Source organism: Nerophis lumbriciformis, linkage group LG05 (genome assembly GCF_033978685.3).
Source record: "Nerophis lumbriciformis linkage group LG05, RoL_Nlum_v2.1, whole genome shotgun sequence".
NCBI classification, from domain to species: domain Eukaryota; kingdom Metazoa; phylum Chordata; class Actinopteri; order Syngnathiformes; family Syngnathidae; genus Nerophis; species Nerophis lumbriciformis.
Genome location: NC_084552.2, coordinates 33344069 through 33370659, shown reverse-complemented (window position 1 = coordinate 33370659; position 26591 = coordinate 33344069). Strand labels below are relative to the sequence as shown.

Below are 26591 nucleotides of genomic sequence, written 5' to 3'. Positions count from 1 at the left end.
AGTACTATCATAATGACCAACAAAAAAATACAGCAGTGTAGTAGGCTTAAATATTCATTAAAAACAAGGCAGAGGTTTTATTTAACACGTATATTTAATATTTTTGGTCACTGTAGCACACTAATTATTACCAACAATAGTGTTGTAATATAATTATTAATGGAAGTTTTCATTTTAAACCTGCAAGGCATCCACTAATAGCTAATTGCTAATTGCTAACCATCTTGAATGCTAACACTAGTGTTGTAATATAATTATCAATGGAAGTTTTCATTTTCAACCTGCAAGGTTCCGCTAATAGCTAGCTGGGAACTACAACAATAATCGGTAACTAAAATTTAGCGGTGCTATTTGCTAGCTGGCAAATAGAGTGCTAATTACTAGCTATCTTAAATGCTTACATGATTGTTGTAATATAATTATTAATGGAAGTTTTCATTTTAAACCTGCTAGCTAGCTGGAAACTACAACACTAATCGCTAATACACTGTGTTGCACGTGTTAGCTCCTAAATGCTAACACAATTGTTATAATTTAATTATTGACTCAAGTTGTTATTATAAACCTGCAAGATTAAATCTGTATTTCAAAACATTTAAATTTGAAGAAAAAATGTGGGGGTATATGAATAGATTTTTAAAATGTACAATCCACCAAAACTGCACTGAAAAGTACAAGTGAAATTGATCATGTTCGTATCGCTCCAAACTACCAAACACTACACTGTAAAAAGTCAGTGTTCAAAAACAAGAAAAAAAATTACAAAAATTAGGGGTATTTTATTTGAACTAAGCAAAATTATCTGCCAATAGAACAAGAAAATTTGGCTTGTCAAGACTTTCCAAAACAAGTAAAATTAGCTAACCTCAATGAACCCAAAATACCTTAAAATAAGTATATTCTCACTAATAACAACTGTACTACTATATGAGTACGTATTTTCTATTGTTTCATTGAAAATAAAACAGCAAAGTCCATTTGGCTGTCATCTGTTTTTATATGAGACACAATTGTGTCAAAGTAATGATTTTTTTTTTTTTTTACATGCTTGAAATAAGAAATTATTACTTTAAAATAGTAGTTTTATACTTGCGAGTGTTGATGACACAGCTTTGCAACAGTTGATATTCTAGATTCAAGCATGTTTTACTCAGTATAGGTCATAAAATCTCAGCAACAAGCTGTAATATCTTACTGAGATCATTTAGGACCAAAACCCTTAAAACAAGTAAAACACTCTAACATAAAATCTGCTTAGTGAGAAGAATTATCTTATCAGACAGAAAATAAGCAAATATCACCCATATTTGAGATATTTAATCTTACTTAGATTTCAGTTTTTGCAGTGTAGTATTGCATAATATCCACAAGGTAACGATAGGACAACAAAAATAAAAATAAACATCAAAGAACAGAAAAATATTGACGTCATCATGCTAACCTGACTGTTAACACCACTACTGTACTGCTACTACTGGGCTCCATCACTAAAAAAGACAATTTGAAGGAGTTCAACCACCAAAGGAGCAACACATTGGTGTAAAGGACACCTCAAAGACTGACTTTCATCAACGCCACGTAATTACCGCCAATATTAAACGTCACCGCATTCGCCATAAAGAGGAAAGTCATTCGCCATCGAAGAGCATATTTACCCTGGAGCAAGAAACTCAATCAAGTGTTTCTTTTGAAGCTCTTCGAGTTCATCTTGGATTTCTCCTCGCCGGCTGGAGTGGTGCGTTCACGTTCCTCTGTTGATGGGAGTTTATTTATTGGTGCCTCGTTTGTAACTCAGAAGACTGCATCCTTCTCGGTATATCTGCTCTTTTCATCAATAACAGGTATGTCTTGGTCACGCTTTTCAGTGTTTTAAGAACATACATGTCTTTATGCATCATCACCTGGTGAGGTTATTTGTTATAGTGCTGCCACATAATGTACTGTGTAAAAGCAACATTGTGTTATGAAACAGTTGAGTTCATTTGAAAGAAATATTAATACAAGATAAAGACAAATGAGGAAACAAGTCAATGCACGACGTTGCATCATTCCCAATTACATGTAGAGGCAAGAAAGTAAATTCCAATCATTTGCAGTTTTCTCCCTTTCACTCTAATGTAGCGATTATTAATGATACATGCTTTTTAATGGTGGTCATTATGGTGGTATGGTAGTTTTCCACCAAGTATGGTACTTGGTGGAAAAACTTTGAGAACCACTACATTAGACATTTAAAAACATATATTTATATTCTCCTTTTTCCACAAATATAAATGTCTTGAAATACACATACTGTATAGCTAGCATCCATCCATCCATTTTTTTTTTACCGCTTGTCCCTTTTTGAGGTCGCGGGGGGTGCTGGAGCCTATCTCACCTGCATTCGGGCGGAAGGCGGGGTACACCCTGGACAAGTCGCAACCTCATCACAGGGCCAACACAGATAGACAGACAACATTCACACTCACATTCACACACTAGGGACCATTTAGTGTTGCCAATCAACCTATCCTCAGGTTGGCATGTTTTTGGCGGTGGGAGGAAGCCGGAGTACCCGGAGGGAACCCCACGCAGTCACGGGAAGAACATGCAAACTCCACACAGAAAGATCCCGGGATTGAACTCAGGACCTTCGTATTGTGAGGCGCATGCACTAGCCCCTGTACCACCGTGCTGCCCTATATATATAGCTATGTATAGCAAGCAATTAATTTAAAAATATATACTTGGGTTTTTTTATCTACCTGACCTTTTTATTTAAAATATTATAAAAAGTCATTCAAACTATTGTATTTTTTTTGTACTGTAACACATCAAAGGTAATTCATATTTAAGTAATATATATCAGCCCAAACTGACTTAATGCAGTTTCAAGTTTAGATAAAAAAAATAGATATTTTCATTCTTCCATTTATTTTAAAAGTTTTTTTTTAAGTTAATGTAATTTTTTGCCTTACTTAATTTCAAGATTTAATATTTAAAATTTATATTTAAAGTTGTTTTGCATAGGTAATGCTGATTATATAACGTGCCCCTCTACAGCCGTTATTTGTAAAGCAATTAGCGTGCTTGATGCTTTTAAATGTGTATATATATATATATATATATATATATATATATATATATATATATATATATATATATATATATATATATATATATATATATATACACACACATATATATACATACATGTATTTATATATATATACATATACATATTTTTACATATGTATATGTATGTATATATATATATATATGTATACATATATATATATATATATATATATGTATACATATACATATATATGTATATATAATGTATACATATATATATATATGTATACATATACATATGTATATGTAAAAATATGTATATGTATATATATATAAATACATGTATGTATATATATGTATATATACATATACATGTATATATGGATATATATAATGTATGTATATATATGTGTATATATGTATATTATTATGTATATATATATATATATATGTGTATAAATGTTAATGTATGTATATATATATATATATGTGTATATATGTATATAATATATATATATATATATATATATATATATATATATATATATATGTGTGTATGTATATGTATATATGTTTATATATATATAAAAAAAAAATTTCAATCTGACCTTTTATTTTTAAATTCATACAATGCCATTAAAATGTTTACATTCAGTATTTTTTTTAATTCGCCAATATCTACTGTAACACATGAAAAGTACTGCATGATTTAAGTAATAATGACCTGATGCAGTTCTAAGTTTAAATTATAAAATACACGTGTCTTTTCCAGCATGTCTTTGAAGATCCCGGCTAACAGTTCTTGCACCGTCACCATGGAGGAGACCAAAGTTGAAAGCAAAGCAAAGACGAAAGTACCCATGTTCCACCACTTGAGGAAAATCGATAAAGTCGGCGCTAAGGCTGAAGACATCACTAAGCTTCCGCACCACTATGCCGTCAACCTGGAGTTCAAGCAGCTGTCCTACATTGTCCGGGAGGGACCCTGGTATCGCAAGACAGGTACTGCAAGTTCTAATATTGGAACGAAATTGACCTAAAGGTATGACTGGTAAGGGGGCGATCTTGGTGTTGATAAGCTGGACAGCAATGACTAATAGTTAAAATGCGTCAGGAACCAGACAGCTAAAAAAGTTGACCTATTAAGTTAGCATGTGTTACATGTTATATTAATTTGAGGTTTTGTAATTCAAAATGAGCTACAAAAAGTTAACATGAAAGTTTAACAACCAGACAGTGTTAGACACAAAATTCACAATTGTCTCCACAGGCTTTGCATTGAGAAATCCATACATTGAAGCTTAGTGGTGATCAGTTAACTTGACCGAAGGGCACAAGACCGGAATGGATGGAAGGCTTTCGTCGGCGGCCTATGTTCCTCAGGGAATACTAAGGTCTAAAGAGTAAAGAGGTGGTCAGTTACATCTATCAGTACAGCCCCTCTACATGCTGAGCCACACCACCAGAAACAATTTGGATAATGCAGAGCTGTACTTACTATCCAGTCTGGTCAAGTGGAGTGGTTAGTGGGGATGTTGTATGGGGGGGCTTTTTGTAAAGTTTGAGGATTTTTTTCCCTGCCATTTAACAGTATGTGAGTTGTATAAAACAGCATCATAAATGTTAACGTACAATTAATATAGCCATGTAAGTTCAATAATAAGGTTGTTTGAATCAAACTAAGAATGTATAACTACGTACACTCCATTATTCAAAATTAAAAAAATGGTTCCTTCCATAGATCGCACAAACCTAGCTTTGGAACACTTCATGAACACAGATGTCATAATGTCATCAAAGCTCACCTTTATAAACATTCACAGTCAGCGCCAACATGTTATAACAAGGATGAGGTGATGTGGCAGCATGGGAAAAAGTTAGTTTAGTATGAATATTTAAATTCATATTCTGGCCACTGCATATTGAATTTGTTGGCACTTTCTTGCTAAAAAAAAAAAAGACCGTTGTAAAAACACAAACTAATTAAATGGGCCCTTGCACCCATGTGCAACGCGGGTCGGCAGGCACGCATGACGCATATGGTCACGTCTTCCTCAATTTCTCAATTGGTGTCGATATCAAGGTCTAGCCATTATCAGTTCCGGAACTGAAAGCCTCATCAGTTTGGATGGAGAGCTGATCATTTAAAGACAGTTTGATTGGTGATGGCAAGGAGCAGGTTTTGTTGCCAGCTAGGCGCCGCCCAACCATGAGTGAATGAATGAATGAATAGGTACTGACCCATCCAGCACTTCAAGGTGTTATCTTCATCATTTGAACTAAATCTTACCAAGATCTGAATTTGAGTAGCCGAGTTACAAATGTTGAAAGTTCTTTGGCAAACCATCAGATCAAAGTTTGGCGCCATGCCACGCCCACATTCAAATTCCTTCGCAATTTATCATTGCCTGCCTGTCTAGTAGGTATCATTTTAACCGTGGTTCAATTAATCAAAAATCCTAGGACAAGTTTTTTTAAAGTACGCTCCCTGTTTTTGGACGGAAACCAAGATGGCCGACTTCCAGTTTGTTTTTAAATATGAGTTCTTGAGACTTTTACGTGTCCTGTCATGATAGACGTCTCCAGAGATTTTCCTGACGATATATTAATCTGGTGGCAGGTGCCAATTTTTTCTTATTTTCAAAAAGGCACTCGAGATTCAATTTTGAAATTTCGTGTTCGGTGACGCCAAAAACATTTTTTGGCTGACCTGAGGCTCATGCAAAAAATTGTTGCGTTTTCGTGCTTGTTCAGGGCCTCAAAAATGGGATTGAAGTGGGAGAATAATAATAAACGCAGGCAAATTCAAAAGGGCCTCTGCTGCTTTTTTGTTGCTCGGGCCCAATATGTTAGGGGTGGTTATCTAGATGTTAGTCACATTTTTAAAAAGTCAAAAAACCTAATTAAGGTTTATGTGTTTTAAAATGCTGGTTTTAACCAAATACATGCAATATTTTATTTTTTAGCGCATGTAAGCATACCAAGTGTGTATGTATGAGGCAGCGATGTTGGATTCAGGGTGAGATAGGGGACCCCTTAGGAATCTTGTGTATGGGGGCCCAAAATTTGGTGCTACGCCCCTGTGTCTGGTTCTCAGTATGAAATATTGTCTCTTCTTCAGGTTATAAAACCCTCCTCAATCGTCTTGCTGGACAATTCAACAGCAGAGATCTTACCGGAATCATGGGGCCATCTGGAGCTGGCAAGTCCAGCCTGATGAACATCCTGGCGGGATACAAGTAAGTTGGCAGTCCACAACGGCACACAGGAAGTAGTTTTTCTGATTGTTGTCTGGATACAGAGAGTCGGGCAGGACGGGCCAAATCCTGGTGAATGGTCGTCCAAGGAACTTGAAGATCTTCCAGAAGATGTCCTGCTACATCATGCAGAGCGACATTTTGATGCCCCACCTAACCACCAAGGAGGCCATGATGGTCAGGCGGGGGATGGGTCTGGTTTTGTAAACATGATCTCAGTAATGATGTGTTCTTTGCATTTTAGGTGTCTGCCAATCTGAAACTCAATGAGAACATGGCAGTCAAAAAGAAACTTGTATGTCCGAGTAAACACATTTCCTGACTGCTTTATATTTATTTAGTAATTGATACTTTGTCACAGGTGGACGACATCATGACTGCTTTAGGGCTTCAGATCTGTGCTAAAACACGGACCAACCATCTCTCAGGGGGCCAATGTAAAAGACTGGCCATTGCTCTTGAGTTGGTCAACAATCCTCCTGTTATGTTCTTTGACGAGCCCATCAGGTACGATGTCACCACTTTCGGACTTTGTACCTCCATGTTTTACACCAAATACTGCATTGATTTGGCATCACAGTTTAGCGTAGAATATGATATGTGGCTTGTACTGAAATGATGAATTGGCTTGTGGCGTATGACGTTAGGTTCAACATGAGTGTTTCAGCTAAGGATCTCATTTATATTACATTTGAAATATTTGCTTCATAAATGTGTGCAAATGTACAGTATTTCCTCCTGAGAACCAGCAGTTGATATTTATTCTGTCACAGAGTCCGGGGGAAAATAGCCCTCTTATTCATTCCTAACACAAATGGAAAAAAAAATTCCCCGTCATGAAAAAACATAAATGTCCACTGCAGGGGATAATGAAAAAAACTGCGCTGTCATGAAAAACACATCTTTACTGTGGAGGACGCTTGAAACAAAGAAGGTCTATAATGCAAAACACAAATGTCCACTGCAGAAGCCCTTTTATTCAAAACCAAAATGTCAACTGTAGAGGATGTTAAAGAAAATAGCCCCTTTTTTATTTAAAAACACAAATGTCCACTGCAGAGGACGCTGAAGAAAATAATGTTGTCGTTCAAAACACAAATGTCCACTGCAGAGGACACTAGAGAAAATAGCCCCTTTTAATTAGAAACATAAATGTCCACTGCAGAGGACGCTGAAGAAAAAAAGTCGTTCAAAACACAAACGTCCACTGCAGAGGATGCTGAAGAAAACAACATTGTCTTTCCAAACACAAATGTCTAATGCTGAGGACACTAGAGAAAATAGCCCATTCCAGAGGGGCCTTTTATTGTGGGCAGCCTAAGGCCCACCTGTGCAATAATCATGCTGTTTAATCAGCATCTTCATATGCCACACCTGTTAGGTGGGATGATTATCTTGGCAAAGAAATACTCACTAACACAGAATTAGACAGATTTGTGAACAATAATTGAGAGGAATAGGTATTTTGTGTATGTAGTAAAAGTTTTAGATCTTTTGGTGCAACTCATGTAAAATGGGAGCAAATACGAAAGTGTTGTGTTTGTATTTTTACTCGGTGTATATATACACCGGTACACATATACACACACACACACACACACACACACACACACACACACACACACACACACACACACGTATATAATATATATATATATATATATATATAGAGAACAAAAATATAAATTATATACCGGTATGCGTGTATATATATATATATATATATATATATATATATATATATATATATATTCATGATATTGTTTTATCTCAAATGAAGCTTTGATGCAAGATTTTATATATATTATATATATATATGTATATACACGTATACCGGTATATAATTTATATTTTTGTTCTCTATATATATATATATATTATATATATGTGTGTGTGTGTGTGTGTGTGTGTGTGTGTGTGTGTGTGTGTGTGTGTGTGTGTGTGTGTGTGTGTGTGTGTGTGTGTGTGTGTATATGTGTACCGGTGTATATATACACCGAGCAAAAATACAAACACAACACTTTCGTATTTGCTCCCATTTTACATGAGTTGCACCAAAAGATCTAAAATATATATATATATATATATATATATATATATATATATATATATATATATATATATATATATATATATATAATATATTCATGATATTGTTTTATCTCAAATGAAGCTTTGATGCAAGATTTTATATATTATATATATATATATATATAATATATATATATATATATATATATATATATATGTATATACACGCATACCGGTATATAATTTATATTTTTGTTCTCTCGCTCTCTCTCTCTCTATATATATATATATATATATATATATATATATATATACTTGCATCAAAGCTTCATATGTGATAAAGCAATATCAATATTTTGTCCCAAATGTAGTAGAAAAGTGTGAGTCGAGATTACTACTATTATAGTTCCTGTGGTATGTGCCCACGCAGCACTATAGCTTCACTTTCCGCAACAAATCAAGCAGTTTGACTTGTGGCTGTTACTAACTTGCATTGGTGCCAAGTGGGGATGATATTTTTCACTTTTCACAACATAGCTACGATAGGAAATAGGATCTCACCTCTATATTATAGGCGATAAATGATAAATGGGTTATACTTGTATAGCGCTTATCTACCTTCAAGGTACTCAAAGCGCTTTGACAGTATTACCACATTCACCCATTCACACACACATTTACACACTGATGGCGGGAGCTGCAATGCAAGGCGCTAACCAGCAGCCATCAGGAGCAAGGGACGGCGTGGCGCAGTGGGAGAGTAGCCGTGCGCAACCCGAGGGTCCCTGGTTCAATCCCCACCTAGTACCAACCTCGTCATGTCCGTTGTGTCCTGAGCAAGACACTTCACCCTTGCTCCTGATGGGTGCTGGTTAGCGCAATGCATGGCAGCTCCCTCCATCAGTGTGTGAATGTGTGTGTGAATGGGTAAATGTGGAAGTAGTGTCAAAGCGCTTTGAGTACCTTGAAGGTAGAAAAGCGCTATACAAGTACAACCCATTTATCATTATTTATCATTTAAGTGTCTTGCCCAAGGACACAATGGACATGACTAGGATGGTAGAAGGTGGGGATTTAACCCCAGTAACCAGCAACACTCCGATTGCTGGCACGGCCACTCTACCAACTTCGCCACGCCGTCCGACAAAGCGTGCTATTATCACTAAACATTTTTCTGCCCTTTTGCTTTATTCCATTTTTGCAGGGTTTTTTTTGGTTTAATTGTTATAAATGGATCCCCATTAGTTGCTACACAGTAGCCACTAGTCTTCCTGCAATCCATCACAGAAGACAATAACATCAAAATAAACATGCAACGATATGTAGAAAAGACAATGAAGAAGAAAGGATGGGCATATGAAATGCTATAAACAAACAATGCTACAATACAATAATTACAAACAGAATTAAGGTAAAATAGTGTTATCTCTTTAAGCTTTTTGAAAACCGTGTGTTTATAATAGTTGTACGGTATACCGGTACTAGTATAGTACCGCAATATTAGGGAATCATATTGGGCACTATACCGCCTCTAAAAAGTACCGGTTTTCCCCGCCCCCTCCCTTTTTTTATAACGGGCATGACGGTGCGTCGTCGTCACGTCGTTACGAGCAGAGGAGCATGTTCGGCAGCACACAATCACGGACAGAAAAGGGAGAACGGACGCATTTTGGCTTAAAAACTAATGATAAAGGTGAACTTATAACACTGAAACGCCCTCAGGAAGAGGTGCTTTAAGACATGGCTAGCTAGCTAGCGGCTAACGTTCAGCCGCAGTCTGCATTGTTTTATCTACTTCTAAATCACTAATCCTCGCCTCCATGGCGACAAATAGTGAGTTTCTTACATATATCATCCCTGCAGGACGAGGAATAGCTAAACATGATTCACTACACACATAATTCACCGGCGTCACAATGTAAACAAACGGCATTGGTGGATCTACACATGACATTCACTGTAATGATATCAAGTACTGGAGCGTAACTCGTCGATACTACTATGATTACATCAATATATTTTAGCATCACAAAATCTTTTTTCGTTTAAAAAAAATTTGGAAATGCGTCCCTGGACAAATGAGGACTTAAATTATGACCAATGTATGATCCTGAAACTACTTGGTATCGGATCGATACATAAATTTGTCGTATCATCCAAAACTAATGTAAAGCATCCAAACAACAGAACAATAAATTATTACATTTTAACAGAAGTGTAGATAGAACATGATAAAAGAGAAAGTAGGCAGATATTAGCAGTAAATGAACAAGTAAATTAATAATTCATTTTCTACCACTTGTCCTTAATAATTTTGACAAAATAATAGTGATAAATGACACAATATGTTACTGCATACGCCAGCAGCTAAATTAGGAGCCTTTGTTTGCTTACTTACTAATAAAAGAAAAGTTGTCTCGTATGTTTACTATTTTATTTAGGGACAAAATTGCAATATTAAACATATGTTTAATGTACTGTAAGATTTTTTGTTAAAATAAAGGCAATAATGCCATTTTTTGTGGTCCCCTTATTTATAAAAGTATCAAAGTATCAAAATACATTTTGGTACTGGTACCGGTACCAAAATATTGATAGCGGGACAACCCTAGTTTGTAATTGTATTTTAGCTGCAAACCGGTATAAGAAAACAAAGATGCAGGGTCACAATTTGGCCATGCCTGTTCTATATAATCCAAACTAATCTTTTCCTGGATCTTTCTGCTTTGACATCTCAGTGGCTTGGACAGCGCATCATCCGTCCAGGTCATCTCCCTCCTGAAGTCTCTGGCAAACGGTGGACGGACGATCATCTGCACCATTCATCAACCCAGTGGCAACCTCTTCCAGATGTTTGATAAGGTAAATTTGAGTACCACTGACCCTTCCGTCACTCATTGACATTTTACCAAAAAAAAACCGGGGCCGCATGCACAGAGCGTGTTCTGCATATAGGTAGGATTCACTTGCTCGTGGGATTCCAGATTGCCATAATATACCATATTTTTGGCACCATAAAGCGCACCGGATTATAAGACGATGGCGAAGGTTTATTTTTATACAAAATAAGGCGCATTAAAGGGGTCATATTATGATTTCTTTTTTCTACATTGAAGGCACCTCCTTGTGGTCTACATAACATGTAATGGTGGTTCTTTGGTCAAAATGTTGCATAGATTATGTTTTACAGACCTTTTTTTAAACCGCTTTCTGATAGTCTCTTCAGGATGGGTGGTCTTATTTACCTGCCTCAACTTCGACAGCGTCTTACCCCATCATATTTTGTTGAAGTTGTTAGCGCTTCCATAGCAGAGATAAGTTAGAACTGTACGCTGCTTTGTATTAGAAATGGCAACAGTGCAGGATGAATGCTCCTGAACAAAAGGATGGAGAAAAAGGATTTATTGACTACAATGTCGGACGCGTGCAATTTTTCGGGACTTATGCAAATCCCAAACTCACATCAGCAGGAACCAACAGCTAAGAAAAGTTGGTTTTGCATAATAGGATGAAACCAGACACCAGATAATGTCTCCTATGTGACTTTTTTTGGTCCTTATACACACACACCATATTAATACCCGTATGTTGAAGCACATTACGTCTTAACTACGGTAGCCGCAATGCTCCATCAAGCGGTACGGCTTCATAGCTTACCAAAGTCGTACTAAAACATTTTGACAGATGTTTGAGCGCAGTGTGTAATGTTCTATATTCTCTATGAAACATTAAAGTGTTGGTATTGCTTGCTTACCAGTACTTGCTAGCGTCATTTATTGAACAGGCGTGAACCTGCAGTCCACACGTATCTCTTATGTGTAACCGCCATCTACCGGTCACACTTAGCATTAGACCATGTACCACAACCACAACAAGCACAACCAGAATTAATACGTGCATTAGGCGCACTGTCGATATTTGAGAAAATGTCAGGATTTTAAGTGTGCCTCATAGCCCGAAAGATACAGTACAGTAATGAACTATTTACCGCCGAGTCTGCACGGGCTGCAATTACATTAAACTATGAAGTAAAGGGCCACAAAATATGGGCTTGGGGGATGCAACTGGCTTTTTGCAGCAAATTCTTAAAAATACTGAAGTGGTCCTGTGTAGAGGAATTTGGACTACTGTAAACACATTGGCAGATCCTTGCATTGACATTTTAACCCTGCTAGCAAAGAATAAACTTGTGATTTACATAACCAAGGTGCTCCTCAAGGCAATCCTTTGAGTCCTCTTCTTTCTGGCAGTTACAAAATGTTTTTTGTAATGTGATTTATCTAAGGTGTTGCTGTAGCTTGTAACTTCAGACGCAGCTCGTGGTCATTTGTTTTAGTGATGCCAGTTGTGTTCCTCAAGGCTCTATTTTATGTCCTCTACCATTATTTGGGCTATTCAATTGGTGGCCCGCAAGTTCAGGTAAAAAAAAATCTTGTGAGGCTCACATTTTTCCAGCAGATTCTAAAACTCAAAGAGTGTTTTCATAGAGATGATTATTTGACTATCTTTTTTGCATAAGGTCCTTAAAAGTAGCAGAGCGCTCCTGTAACTGACAAAATAGGCCAAAATCGAATGTCTACTGTAGAGCATGCTGGTTCTTAAGAATATACAAAAAAAGACTAATAGTGAAGAAAAAAAGTTTGCTTTCTAGAAATGTGGCCCTCAAAACAATTTAGTAGAATATCCTTGCCCTAGAGCAGGGGTCGGCAACCCAAAATGTTGAAAGAGCCATATTGGACCAAAAATACAAAAACAAATCTGTCTGGAGCCGCAAAAAATTAAAAGCCATATTACATACAGATACTGTGTCATGAGATATACATTGAATTAAGAGGACTTAAAGGAAACTAAGAGGACTTAAAGGAAACTAAATGACCTCAAATATAGCTACAAACGAGGCATAATGATGCAATATGTACATATAGCTAGCCTAAATAGCATGTTAGCATCGATTAGCTTGCAGTCATGCAGTGACCAAATATGTCTGATTAGCACTCCAACAAGTCAATAACATCAACAAAACTCACCTTTCATGCACAACCTTGAAAGTTTGGTGGACAAAATGAGACAGAAAAAGAAGTGGCATAAAACACGTCCTAGAAAGTCGGAGAAAGTTATACATGTAAACAAACTATGGTGAGTTCAAGGACCGCCAACATTAGTAGGACAAAACGGCGCTCGCCAAATACTCGAATCAATGAAGCATGTTTAATATAAACAGTGTGCTTTGTAACAATTAGGGAGGTTTGTGTCATGTTTGTCCTCCTACAGAAACCATATTAAAACAAAAAATAGATTTTTTTTCCCCTCATCTTTTTCCATTTTTCATACATTTTTGAAAAAGCTCCAGAGAGCCACTAGGGCGCCGCTAAAGAGCCGCATGCGGCTCTAGAGCCACGGGTTGCCGACCCCTGCCCTAGAGAGTTACACAAGTAATAATAAAGACTAAAGAGCAAAAGAGGGGCCACAATCAAAATCTTGTTCAGGGCGACATCCGGTAGATTAAGGTTCACGGTTCCAACATGTGATTTTTTTATCACTTCTTTGCCCCCCAGCTGTACATACTCAGTCATGGCCAATGTGTATACACTGGAACAGTCTCCCACCTCATCCCTCACCTTAACAGCCTGGGCCTCTATTGCCCCCCGTATCACAATCCGGCAGACTACAGTGAGTGAATTATCTCCCATTAAAACCGTATGTCAAGAACCGAGTAAGATGTTTGACAGGTTTCTCCCACCGCCAGTCATTGAGGTGGCGTCAGGGGAGCACGGGGACATGAACCCCATGCTGTATCAGGCTGCTTACGGGGGCCAGTGCTGTGAGGATAGCAAGAAAACGGAGGAAGTGAAGACATTCGTACACACTAAGGACGTGAGTGGAATGCTGTGCACTTCTTGAACACGGCACAAAGTATTACAAAACACCTTTTTTGTCTGTTTCTCCAGGCCTTAACCTTTGAGAAACAGAACTATGGCACGAGTACCATCAAACAGTTCTACATCCTCTTGAAAAGAAACATCAAGACGATATGCAGAGACACCGTAAAAAAGCCTTTCTGCTCCGGTATCAGGAAATTGCGGTGATGTTCGGACAGGATTTTTAGGATTAACTTGTGTTTGTTGTGTCAAAAGTTGCTGACCCACCTGCGAGTGATATCCCACATCCTGATTGGACTCCTCATTGGCCTGCTTTATCTCAATATTGGAAATGATGCAGACAAAGCGTTCAACAACACCAGTTTCCTCTTCTTCTCCATGCTGTTCCTCATGTTTGCCGCCCTGATGCCCACCATTCTAACCTGTAAGGAAACACGGTGCTATCTCGACTTAAGAGTACTCCCAATTACGAGTTTTTTGAGATAAGAGCTGTCTGTCAGCTAATTTATTCGTAAGTTGCGAGCAAAAATGTGTGTAACAAACATTCCAACCACTTATTGTAGTGTTTGTCAGAAGTAACCCCGTAAGATACGCCCCAAAACATCCGGTCTTACTCGCTAGCAATAGTTTTGTAGCTAGGGATTGACATAACTTTGTTTTCCAACCATTGAAACTAAGAAAGTGAGTGTGACAGAGAAATATATTATTTGAATTCAAGAAAGAAATCATCAAAAACAGGCAGGCAGTTTGAGCGTAGCGCTGCTAGTCTGCAGTTGCCAATTTTTTTTTGTCTTCGTTACTGTCAACGACCTATTTTCCTTAAGTATGTTGACTTAAACAATGACACAATTGACAATTTAGTTAACGAATAAAAACGAGACGACGAGATTGACAAAGACGAAATCCAACCATATTTAATTCAGTCTGTCGGTGGGTGGGAGAAAATAGCCAATCACAGTTGCATGATGGCAAAAGGTATCCACTGAACTAGAATCTTTAAAATGGACTGTTTTGATTTTTCGCCCGGAAAACAAGACGCAATACAAGACAATACAAGAGAAGACATGTGGACTCACTTCACCTTTGCAGCCGTAGTCAACAAAAGAACTTGTCAACCCTGTGGCTCCATTTTCTCCGGTAAAATACAACCAACTTGAAGCACCATCTGCAGACTAGCCATCGGGACATCTATGCAACAGTAAGTGGGCCGAAGTTAATATTTCCAAATGACTCGTACTGTACTGAATTACTGTTACTATTAAAGACGGTAGAGCAGGAGCAAGGTTGCATGTCCACATGTCCAAAAAATACTTACTTTAAAACAAACTACTACACCTCATGTGACTGCCAGACTCTGTTTGATTAGTGAAATTGTCATGTGACAATGACCTCTGGAAGAAGTCTCTCTTAATGAGCCAAATGAACATGTCTTTGCAAGAAGGTTTCAAATAAATAATGATACAAATAAGGTGATCGGAATGACACTAAAAGCAAAAGTAAAAAAGTTTGTAGCATTAAAATTATTCTCCAGTACAATTTAACCAAAAGGTTACTTGAGTAAATGTGACATGTTATGACCCCCCTCTGAGTGTTTTTTCATTACATTTCTTGTCTTTTGTTTTTCTTTTTCAAAGGGTTGTTGCACGTTAAAATTGAGCTGTTTTGGGTGGATCCAAGCACCAATTAAATAAAATTGATTTCAATGGGCAAAGATGCTGTTTTGCAATGCTCGTTTTAGAATTACAAGCTCTGTCATGGAACCGATTTAAAGGGGAACATTATCATGATTTCAGAAGGGTTAAAACTATTAAAAATCAGTTTCCAGTGGCTTATTTTATTTTTCGAAGTTTTTTTCAAAATTTTATCCATCACGCAATATCCCTAAAAAAAGCTTCAAAGTGCCTGATTTTAACCATCGTTATATACACCCGTCCATTTTCCTGTGACGTCACATAGTGATGCCAACACAAACAAACATTGCGCATAGAACAGCAAGCTATAGCGACATTAGCTCGGATTCAGAACAGCAAGCTATAGCGACATTAGCTCGGATTCAGACTCGGATTTCAGCGGCTTAAGCGATTCAACAGATTACGCATGTATTGAAACGGATGGTTGTAGTGTGGAGGCAGGTAGCGAAAACGAAATTGAAGAAGAAACTGAAGCTATTGAGCCATATCTGTTTGAACCGTATGCAAGCGAAACCGACGAAAACGACACGACAGCCAGCGACACGGGAGAAAGCGAGGACGAATTCGGCGATCGCCTTCTAACCAACGATTGGTATGTGTTTGTTTGGCATTAAAGGAAACTAACAACTATGAACTAGGTTTACAGCATATGAAATACATTTGGCAACAACATGCACTTTGAGAGTGCAGACAGCCCAATTTTCATCAATTAATATATTCTGTAGACATACCCTCATCCGCTCTCTTTTCCTGAAAGCTGATCTGTCCAGTTTTGGAGTTGATGTCAGCAGGCCAGGGAAGCTAGGGTCGATATTCTTCTCTTGATCATCTTCGGTGGCATAAGCCAAGACATCCAGGGAGTTTAGCTCGCTCGTCTGCGGGAACAAACTGCCGCCATTGCTTGCCGTGCTACCAAGGTCCTTTGTCCCTGAATTGCTCACACACTCCGGCAGAGTCAATGGGGGTCTGGCGGCAGATTTCTTTGACTTTATCGTTGGAAATGCATCTGCTTTGAGTGTCGTAGGATATCCACACATTCTTGCCATCTCTGTCGTAGCATAGCTTTCGTCGATAAAGTGTGCGGAACAAACGTCCAATTTCTTGCCACTTTTGCATCTTTGGGCCACTGGTGCAACTTGAATCCGTCCCTGTTCGTGTTGTTACACCCTCCGACAACACACCGACGAGGCATGATGTCTCCAAGGTACGGAAAACAGTCGAAAAAACGGAAAATAACAGCTGATTTGACTTGGTGTTTGTAATGTGTTTGAGAAAATGGCGGATTGCTTTCCGATGTGACGCCACGTTGTGTTACGTCATCGCTCCGAGAACGAATAATAGAAAGGCGTTTAATTCGCCAAAATTCACCCATTTAGAGTTCGGAAATCGGTTAAAAAAATATATGGTCTTTTTTCTGCAACATCAAGGTATATATTGACGCTTACATAGGTCTGGTGATAATGTTCCCCTTTAAGCTCGTGAGGTGAAGTGCCAATGTATATGAATTTGCTGCTTACTGCGTTTCTGCTTTTCTATCTAGTTCCTCTGGAAATGTCCGTGTTTGTAAGGGAACACCTGAATTCCTGGTACAGTCTACGTGCCTACTACTTTGCCAAAACAATTGCGGATATTCCATTCCAGGTAATGTTTTGACATACAACACACGTCACATTACAGCATCCTGTTTGTCCGTCCATCCATCCTCTTCCGCTTAGCCAGGTGTGGGTGGGTCCTGATGGCAGCAGTTTAGTAGGGAAGCCCATATACTTTCCGGTTTCCTTCAATTCCACCTGGAGAACACCACAGCTATTCCAAGACAGCTGGTAGATGTCATTTTTTCAGCGTGTCCTCGGTCTACCCTGGGGGCCTCCTCATGGTTGCCCGTAACACTTCACCAGGGAGGCTTTCGAAACTAGATGCTCTGGCTCAGTGGTGTAGCATCAGATTGTGGGATCCCTAAGACTCCTAAAGAGGCCCCCATCCAACCCAAAACTCAACGTCGCAGCCTCATACACACACACTTGGTATGTTTACATGCACTAAGCAACTAACTATTGCATGGATTTGGTTAAAAACAGCTTTTTAAATCATGATAGAACTGTAATTAGGTTTTTGACTTGTGTATTATGATATTAAATGTATCTAGAAAAACTCTTTAATATTTAGATTTTGTTTTGAAAAAATATATTACCTTTTGAATAAGAATGGATTAGATTTCTATAGATAGGTTGATTGACAACACTAAATGGTCCCTAGTGTGTGAATGTGAGTGTGAATGTTGTCTGTCTATCTGTGTTGGCTCTGTGATGAGGTGGCGACTTGTCCAGGGTGTACCCCGCCTTCTGCCCGAATGCAGCTGAGATAGGCTCCAGCACCCCCCGCGACCCCAAAAGGGACAAGCGGTAGAAAATGGATGGATGGATAGATTTCTATAGCACTTTTCAAAGCACTTCAAAGAGAACTGAAAACCCATTCATTCACTGCATATTCAAACATTGATGGTGAGCAACAATTGTAGCCACAGCTGCCCGGGGGGTGACTGACGGAAGCGTGGCTGCCAATTTGTGCCTGCAGCCCCTCCAATCACGACTAATCATTCATACACCAGTGTATGAATAAGGAATGAGGACAAAATAACAAAGGAGGCACACTTAAAGCGTGAGGAACAGAAATGGGACACTTTACGTGTGAAGAAGTAACAATTTAACACAACACAGCAACGCCGGGACAAAGTCTAAAGGAATGAGAAGCGTCTGTGGAGAGGAGATGTACACGACTGGAAGGGTAAACCGTCAGGAGGAAATGAGTATCATGCACGCAGATGGCCACGCCCCGTGACCCAGAAACCAGGCACTGCAACACTCTGCTGTCAGATCATTACAAATACATTATGATTTTATTATTAATGCATTTCCCAGGAGGGAAGTCTTCCCCTGGTCTTTAAAAACTATTGATGCCTCTAACTTTAATCAAGGGTCCTTGAACACACCACAGTTATGGGCAATGAGATGCAAAAGTGAAACTTAACATAACTTCCTACTATGCTGCCACAAATAGATGTATTACATTTTTACCTTTGTTTTATCACCTCCTTGTTCCTGTCAAGAGTGTGTAGGTGACGAACCCCAAGATGCAGAGATGGCGGCAGGCATTGAGCAGGAAAACATGATTTAATTAAACACTATAACCAAAAACAAACAAAAGGGTACAAACAAAAGGCGCGCACAAGGCGGAGAACAAACTTGGCTATGAACAAAAACTAGCACAAAGGCTAACTGTGGACAAGAAACAAAAACACTTACCGTGACACGAAGACACTATGACATGAGCAGAGTGAACAGAAGTAGACACAGCTACAACGACAAGTATTAATGACAGGTAGTAGCGACAATCAACAGGTAGAAGCTACAATAATCCAGCCCTGACAGGAGGACAAAGCAGATCTACCGATAAATAGCAGCTGGCTGATTGACACCAGGTGTAGCTCAGTGCCAATCAGCCACAGCTGAGGGGGAAAAACACTCAGGGATGCAAGCAGGAAATAAAGACAAAATAAGAACGCTAACAGGAAATGAAGACAGACAGAGGAAAAACTAAAACATGACCAAATTGTCAGGGACAAGCCTGACAGTTCCAAAACGCTGGTGCTGTGTGCGAATGCTTTAAAGGTGAGCTTTGGTGACGTTATGGCGTCTGTTGAGTGAGGTGTCCAAGCTGAACCATCTCATATTTGTGATATGGGGTGTAATTAGTCTTACATTATTAATTTGATTTAAGCAACGTATTATTGCAGATATTTTATATTAACATTTTTTTGTACAATATTTTTAAATGGCAGAATCTGACAAGGCCACCATCCGCAAAATAGAGATCCCTTTTGCCCTCAACCCTCAATACCCTCGTATGAAATACATGAGTCACTCCCAAGTCTTGTTTTTCTTTTTCAGCTGATCTGCCCAATCCTATACTGCAGTATTGTGTACTGGATGACTCGGCAGCCATCTGATGCATCACGTTTTCTGCTGTTTATCACCTTGTCCACATGTATCTCCATGGTAGCGCAGACGCTGGGGATGCTCATAGGGGCGGCATCCCCTTCGCCACAGGTAAGGCATACCTGTGGCATACACCATTGAAGTATCTTACTGCACCTTACAGCTCATTCATTATTTGTCTGTTTGTAGGTTGCAACCTTTGTGGGTCCGATCACAGCCATACCTGTCATCCTCTTCTCTGGCTACTTTGTGAATTTCAAAACCATTCCTCATTATCTACAGTGGACTTCTTATGGATCCTACCTCAGGTATCGTCACCTACACTACTGTGGGTCAATTTGGACTTATACGACCACGCACAATTTTAGGATCACCTGCAGATACATTTTGTTTTCTAAAGAAAAACACATTTTTTATGCCATTAACAAACCATTGTAACTAGTCATTTAAAGAATCAGATGGCCGGGCTGCTATGGTGATTGCCTTATGTCAATGAAGACAATTCCACAAAATTAGAAATGTCAGCCAAAGCGTAAGAAAACAACACATTTGATACCAGTATATGTCCTAAATAATTTCAGTAAACACTGTGCTTGCAAACTTAGCCATTTACGCTTACCAAGTACTTAGCCATTTACGCTTACCAAGTAGCAGAGAATTTCAAGTAACCATTGGCGTAGCCCTTTTGTATCAGGATAATCCATGTAGACCAGGACCATTTAACTGGTGGCCCGGCGGCCAAATTCGGCCCGGGAACTTGTGGGACAAACATTTTTGCAGAAATTTCTACAGTACTCCTGTTGTATAGATAACTTAATAACTTTGCTAGCAAACAACACTGGGGTCCAAACCTACGCTTTACATAACTGAAGTCGTTTCTCAGGGCACCCCTTTAAGTCCGTTTTGCTTATTTTTTTTCGTAATGTAATTTATGTAACTAAGGTGTTAACGTCAGATTGTCAGTGGTCATTTGTTAACTTCTTTAGGAATACAGGTAGTGTTCTTCAATGTTCCATTTGAGGTCCTCTCTTTTTCATCATTTGGGTTATTCCACTGGCAGCCCGCGAGTTAAGTTAAAAAAACATGTACCGTATTTTCCAGACTATAACACTTAAAATCCTTCCCCCCCCCCCTCAAAACTAACAGTGCGCTTTATAACCCGGTGTACCTAATGTACGGTATATTCTGGTTTTGCTTACCAACCTCGAAACTATTTTATTTGGTACATGGTGAAATGACAAGTGTGATCAGTAGATCGCAGTCAAACATAAAAGATACGTGTAGACTGCAAGATGATGGCAATATGACTCAAGTAAACAACACCAACATTTTATATGTTCTATTGAAAATATAGAACATTATACACGGCGCTCAAAAATCTATCAAAATGTTTTAGTACGAATTTGGTAAGCTATGAAGCCGGATTGTACTGTGCTTCAACATAAGAGTAGTATTACGGTTTGTGTATAAGGCAAGACATAGCTGGTGTTTTGTTTCGCAATATTATGCAAAAGCAACTTTTCTTATCTTCTGTTACCTGCTGATCTGTATTTGGGATCTGCATAAATCATGAAAAATTGCGTGCGTCCACCTTTGTAGTCCGTGCCGACACCGTAATCGATAAGCTTCTTTTTCTCTATCATCTTGTTATGGGACATTCATCCTCCACTGTTGCAGTTCTTACTTATATCTGTCACTAAACTCGCCATGAAAGTGCTAAAACATACCGGTATAGTGAGTTTACATTATTCACCCAAGGAACTTTAGTTATCAGAGAGTTCCGGTCGGACGTTTTTTCACGGGACACATTTCCGCATGATATGCTGCTCCGTTATTGATTTAAATAAAGTCTAATGTTATTAAAGCGCTAAAACATACCGGTATAGTGAGTTTACATTATTCACCCGAGGAACTTTAGTTATCAGAGAGTTCCGGTCGGACGTTTTTTCACAGGACACATTTCCTCATGATATGCTGCTCCGTTATTGATTTAAGTAAAGTCTAAATGTTATTAAAACAGTTGGCTCCATCTTTTGACACTTCTTCCATTCCCGTCCTTGCACGCTACACCGCTACAACAAAGATGACGGAGAGAAGACGCTGCCGAAGTTGAGCCACGTAAATAATACCGCCCACAAAACGCGCATCCGGAAGCGATTGTCAGAAAGCGGCTTGAATATGATCTGTAAAACATAATCTATGCAACATTTTGACCTAAGAACCACCATTACATGTTATGTAGACCACAAGGAAGTCTTTTTAATTTAGAAAAAAATAATATGACTCTTTTAATGCGCCCTATAATCTGGTGCGCCTTATTTATGAAATAGACCATTCATCGGCAATATGCCGCTGCCCCCTATGGTCCGGAAAGTACGGTATGCAGTCGATTCTTAAAAACACTAGAATGCCGTTATGGAGATGATCTTTGACTAGCTTTTTTGCAGAAGGTCCTTAAAAACAGCAAAGCGCTCCTGTAACTTTGACAAACGAAATAAACCAAAATCAAATGTCTTATACTCTTGCTGTATGTAGGTTTAAAAAAATATTTTGCCATTGTGTTTCACAGCTACAAACCCTTGTACTAATGAGGGAAATTGCCATTCTTTATATTAGTTTATCTTAATCATCAGCAGTTGTTTGTCGGAACAAAGTCAGTCGGTAGGGCGATGAAAATTCGAACAAAACCAGGCCGTGTGTCAACTAGTTGGGTTCCAAGAAAGGGACAGCTGCAGAAAAATTGATAGAGGGGTTGAGTTACAATAACAATAATATCATTTTAAGCAGATATGGTAGCGCGATAGACGATATAAATGATACAAATTTGACAATCGATAGAGCTTTTAATGTTTTTATATTGTGAACAGCAAAAAGGGAACGACAGCGTCCTCAAGACACTGTAGCACCCTCAATACTACAATGGTTGGATTGATATTTTTTATTATCACAAATTTTTTAATCGTTTTTATTGTTTACAAACCCAGAAAATAAGTCCGGGCACACAACAGTGCAAAAAACTAAATATTTAAATCAGAGCCAAAAGAAAATAATTTCAATATTTATTTGATATAGTTACACCGCTATCCTGTGTTTTTGTCTGATTATAACTTTGATCAAAATTTTAATCATTCAATGATCTTAAACATTTTAAGTATCAGCATTGGTATGACTAATATGTTAACTACTTGGTATTGGATGGATACCCAAATTTGTAGTATCACACAAAACTAACGTAAAGTATCCAAAAAACAGAAGTGCTTATTACATTTCAACAGACAGGTTTATAGAACAATGTTACAACAGAAAGTAGCAGCTATTAACAGTAAATTAGCAAGTAGATTAATAATAGCTTTGAGAAAGCGGATTAATTAGGAGCTTTGTAACATGTTTTGAAACGGTTCTACTATCATTTATATAAATCATTTTCTACCGCTTGTCCCTTTCGGGGTCACGGGGGGTGCTGGAGCCTGTCTATGCCAAATATGTTGTGACATAAATAGCTATCGCAGGAAGCTGCAATATATACTGCATTATGGATTTTACCCTATAAGCAGATTGAGATGTCCCACTGGGGTGAGTTTTTCCTTGCCATTATGTGGGCTTTGTACCGAGGATGTCGTTGTGGCTTGTGCAGCCCTTTGAGACACTTGTGATTTAGGGCTATATAAATAAACATTGATTGATTGAGATGTAAAGGTAGGAAAGGGAAGGAGAAAAGGAGAAATATAGGATATGAATTGGAACTTGAAAAAATTACTTTAAAAAAGTGTTTTATGGCCATTTTGAGCCTGTAAACAGCTGAAGCAAGGTTAGAAATAGATTCAACCTAAAAATGGCGTGCTCTCCTAAGAATGTAGATCTGATTGGTTTTTTTTTTAATGTATAATGCTAAGTGGCATAAATGTGTTTTTCTTAGATATTTGCAAGTAATCCAAACACTTTTAAGCGGTAGCATATGTTGAAATGTGTGGTTTCAGGTACGGCTTCGAGGGAGTGATTCTCTCCATCTACGGGATGAACCGCACAGAGCTGGAGTGCTTCGACGTGAACCTGGGGTGTGCTTTCAAAAATCCAGAGTCTGTCCTGGTCATGCTGAACGTGGAGGAGGCCAAGCTGTACGTGGATTTCATTGTGCTGGGGGTTTTCTTTGTGATCCTCAGAATGGCCACTTTCCTGGTCCTTCAGTACAAAGTCAATGCAGATCGTTAAGTTGATGTAAATGTAGTGTTCATTTGTTATGTATTCACTTTTCACCATTAAGATTGTTGCTGCTGTGTTGTTACTAACGGAGCTGACTGAACAGGCTGTGATGTTAAATGTTAAATTATTAAGACACTTCAAAATCTATTCTATAAATAATGTTTTTAGAAGCTCATCCATCCATCCATCTTCTACGTCTTGTCCCTCAGTGATTCTCAAAACTTCTTACAGACAATACAGACAAACATAGTAAATGTTTGCCATTTTCTGGTGACTGTTTCAGACATGTTTTGTTAGTCATGTCCAGTGCTCTTAATTTGTAGTTCACTTCCCCTGTCTGCTACTGAGTGCTGGCTCCCGCACCTGTCCAGGAACAGGTCTGTCCCAATCGGGCTCCTTTATATGCCTGTACACAGTTGCCTTTGCGAGTCTACTGAGAATATGTTGTTTCTAGAAGTTTTGTGTCTTGCGCACTTTCTGGCTGTATTCACCTTTTGTTAATTAAATATTTTACTTATGTTGTCTTCCGGCTGTCGTCTCTGCATCTTTGGGGTCACGCTGCAAATGCCGCTTGCTGCATCGTTATATTAAAGATATATATTTTATGCAGAAGTTGCTACAAAATTCCATTCTGCTTAGTATCAAAGTAGCTGTGCCGATGCTTTTTTCTTGTATTGCCATAATGTTAATAAATGTGTATTTGTACAATTAGGCTTAGCTCACATTGCAGGTCAAATCCAGTTTTGCTGCCCATATTGACCTGTATTGGATTTTTTCATGTCAATGTCCATCCAACCATCTTCCGCTTATCCGAGGTTGGGTCGCGGGGGCAGCAGCCTAAGCAGAGAAGCCCAGACTTCCCTCTCCCCAGCCACTTCGTTCAGCTCCTCCAGGGGGATCCCTAGGCGTTCCCAGGCCAGCCGGGAGACAGTCTTCCCAACGTGTCCTGGTTCTTGCCCATAGCCGCCTCCCGGTAGGACGGGCCCAACACCTCCCCAGGGAGGCATTCGGGTGGCATCCTGATCCTAACCACCTCATCTGGCTCCTCTCGATGTGGAAGAGCAGCAGCTATAGTTTGAGCTCCTCCCGGATGACACAGCTAAGGGAGAGCCCCACCACCTGGCGGAGGAAACTCAATTCGGCCGCTTGTACTTGCGATCTTGTCCTTTCGGTCATAACCCAAAGCTCATGACCATAGGTGAGGCTGGGAACGTAGATCGACTGGTAAATTGAGAGCTTTGCCTTCCTGCTCAGCTCCTTCACAACAGATCGATACAGAATCCGCATTACTGAAGACGTCGCACCGATCTGCCTGTCGATCTCACGATCCGCTGTTCCCCACTCGTGAACAAGATTCCGAGATACTTGAACTCCTCCACTTGGTGCAAGATCTCCCCAACCTGGAGATGGCACTCCACCCTTTTCCGGGCGAGAACCACGGACTCGGACTTGGAGGTGCTGATTCTCATACCATTCGCTTCACACTCAGCTGTGAACTGATCCAGTGAGAGCTGAAGATCCTGGCCAGATGAAGCCATCAGGACCACATCTTCAAGAAGCAGAGACCTAATCCTGCAGCCACCAAACCGGATCCCTTCAACGCCTTGACTGCGCCTGTCAATGTAAACTCTGCAATTCCAAATTTTAAAAATCTGGCCCAGGCCTCTTCCGTATGTGGATATAAATCCCACATGTATCGAATGTAACCAGTCTGAACCCTCTGGTCGTGTGCATCCCACCTAGCAATTAACATTTTTCTTTTAAAATAGACCAATGCAAAATAAATAGTTGACAAAATAAGCAGAAAACAGGCAAAATAATGTTTTAAGAGCTCACTCTTAGGCGCAGACATCAAAGCAAATGTCCCAGATAAGAGTAGTAATTAGTTTTAGCTAAGGTAAGCATGTGTGTATAGTTGCACGCCATTTGCCTTCCAGCTCTCTACATGATTGTTTTGGTTTCTTATGGAAACGGGGGGTATGTCTCTCAGTTGCCTTCTTAGTTTCAACGGTGCTATACCATCAATGATGTTGCGCAAGGCAACATTAAAGTTGCTAGTGAGGCTGTCGATGGAGCCTACATGGCCGTCATGACCGAGGGCAGTAGGCCGGAGAGACGTAATTGTAGCAACATTAATGTTGCGGCTGAAACAGCATTGGTTATTAACAATTTGCAACAATGAGTCAGAAGTTTGAATTTTATAAGGTACTGATTGGACTTTACTTTGGTGTACGGAGTACCATAACTTTACCAAACAAGGACTAAATATTAACCTTTACGAGTTGATTTTTGTTACGTGTGAAAATAGTCTTGTCTCGTTGGGAGGATGACTTGGCATGGATTTGGACCCTGGGCTTTTCGTTAGGTACACTTTTCTTTGTCCATTTCTGCTCACTAGTTTCCCCCGCTTGTGGCTCACCATGGACTGAACTCAGCTACATTTACCCACGCTATGGAATGGACCGAGAGTCAAACAGGATG

At 39.0% G+C, this 26591-nt stretch overlaps 1 protein-coding gene across 1 annotated transcript; it reads left to right on the top strand.

Moving 5' to 3' along the window:
• The first annotated feature begins 1514 nt into the window (after positions 1-1514).
• LOC133606605 (ATP-binding cassette sub-family G member 4-like) lies at positions 1515-24665 on the top strand. The gene is made up of 15 exons (XM_061960710.2): positions 1515-1841; positions 3830-4059; positions 6179-6296; positions 6359-6491; positions 6559-6609; positions 6676-6821; positions 11084-11207; positions 13901-14015; positions 14092-14219; positions 14294-14389; positions 14480-14648; positions 17456-17556; positions 19863-20021; positions 20100-20218; positions 23888-24665. The coding sequence occupies exons 2-15, from the start codon at positions 3831-3833 to the stop codon at positions 24117-24119; spliced, it is 1920 nt and encodes a 639-aa protein (XP_061816694.1). The 5' UTR covers positions 1515-1841; position 3830; the 3' UTR covers positions 24120-24665.
• Positions 24666-26591: the final 1926 nt, after the last annotated feature.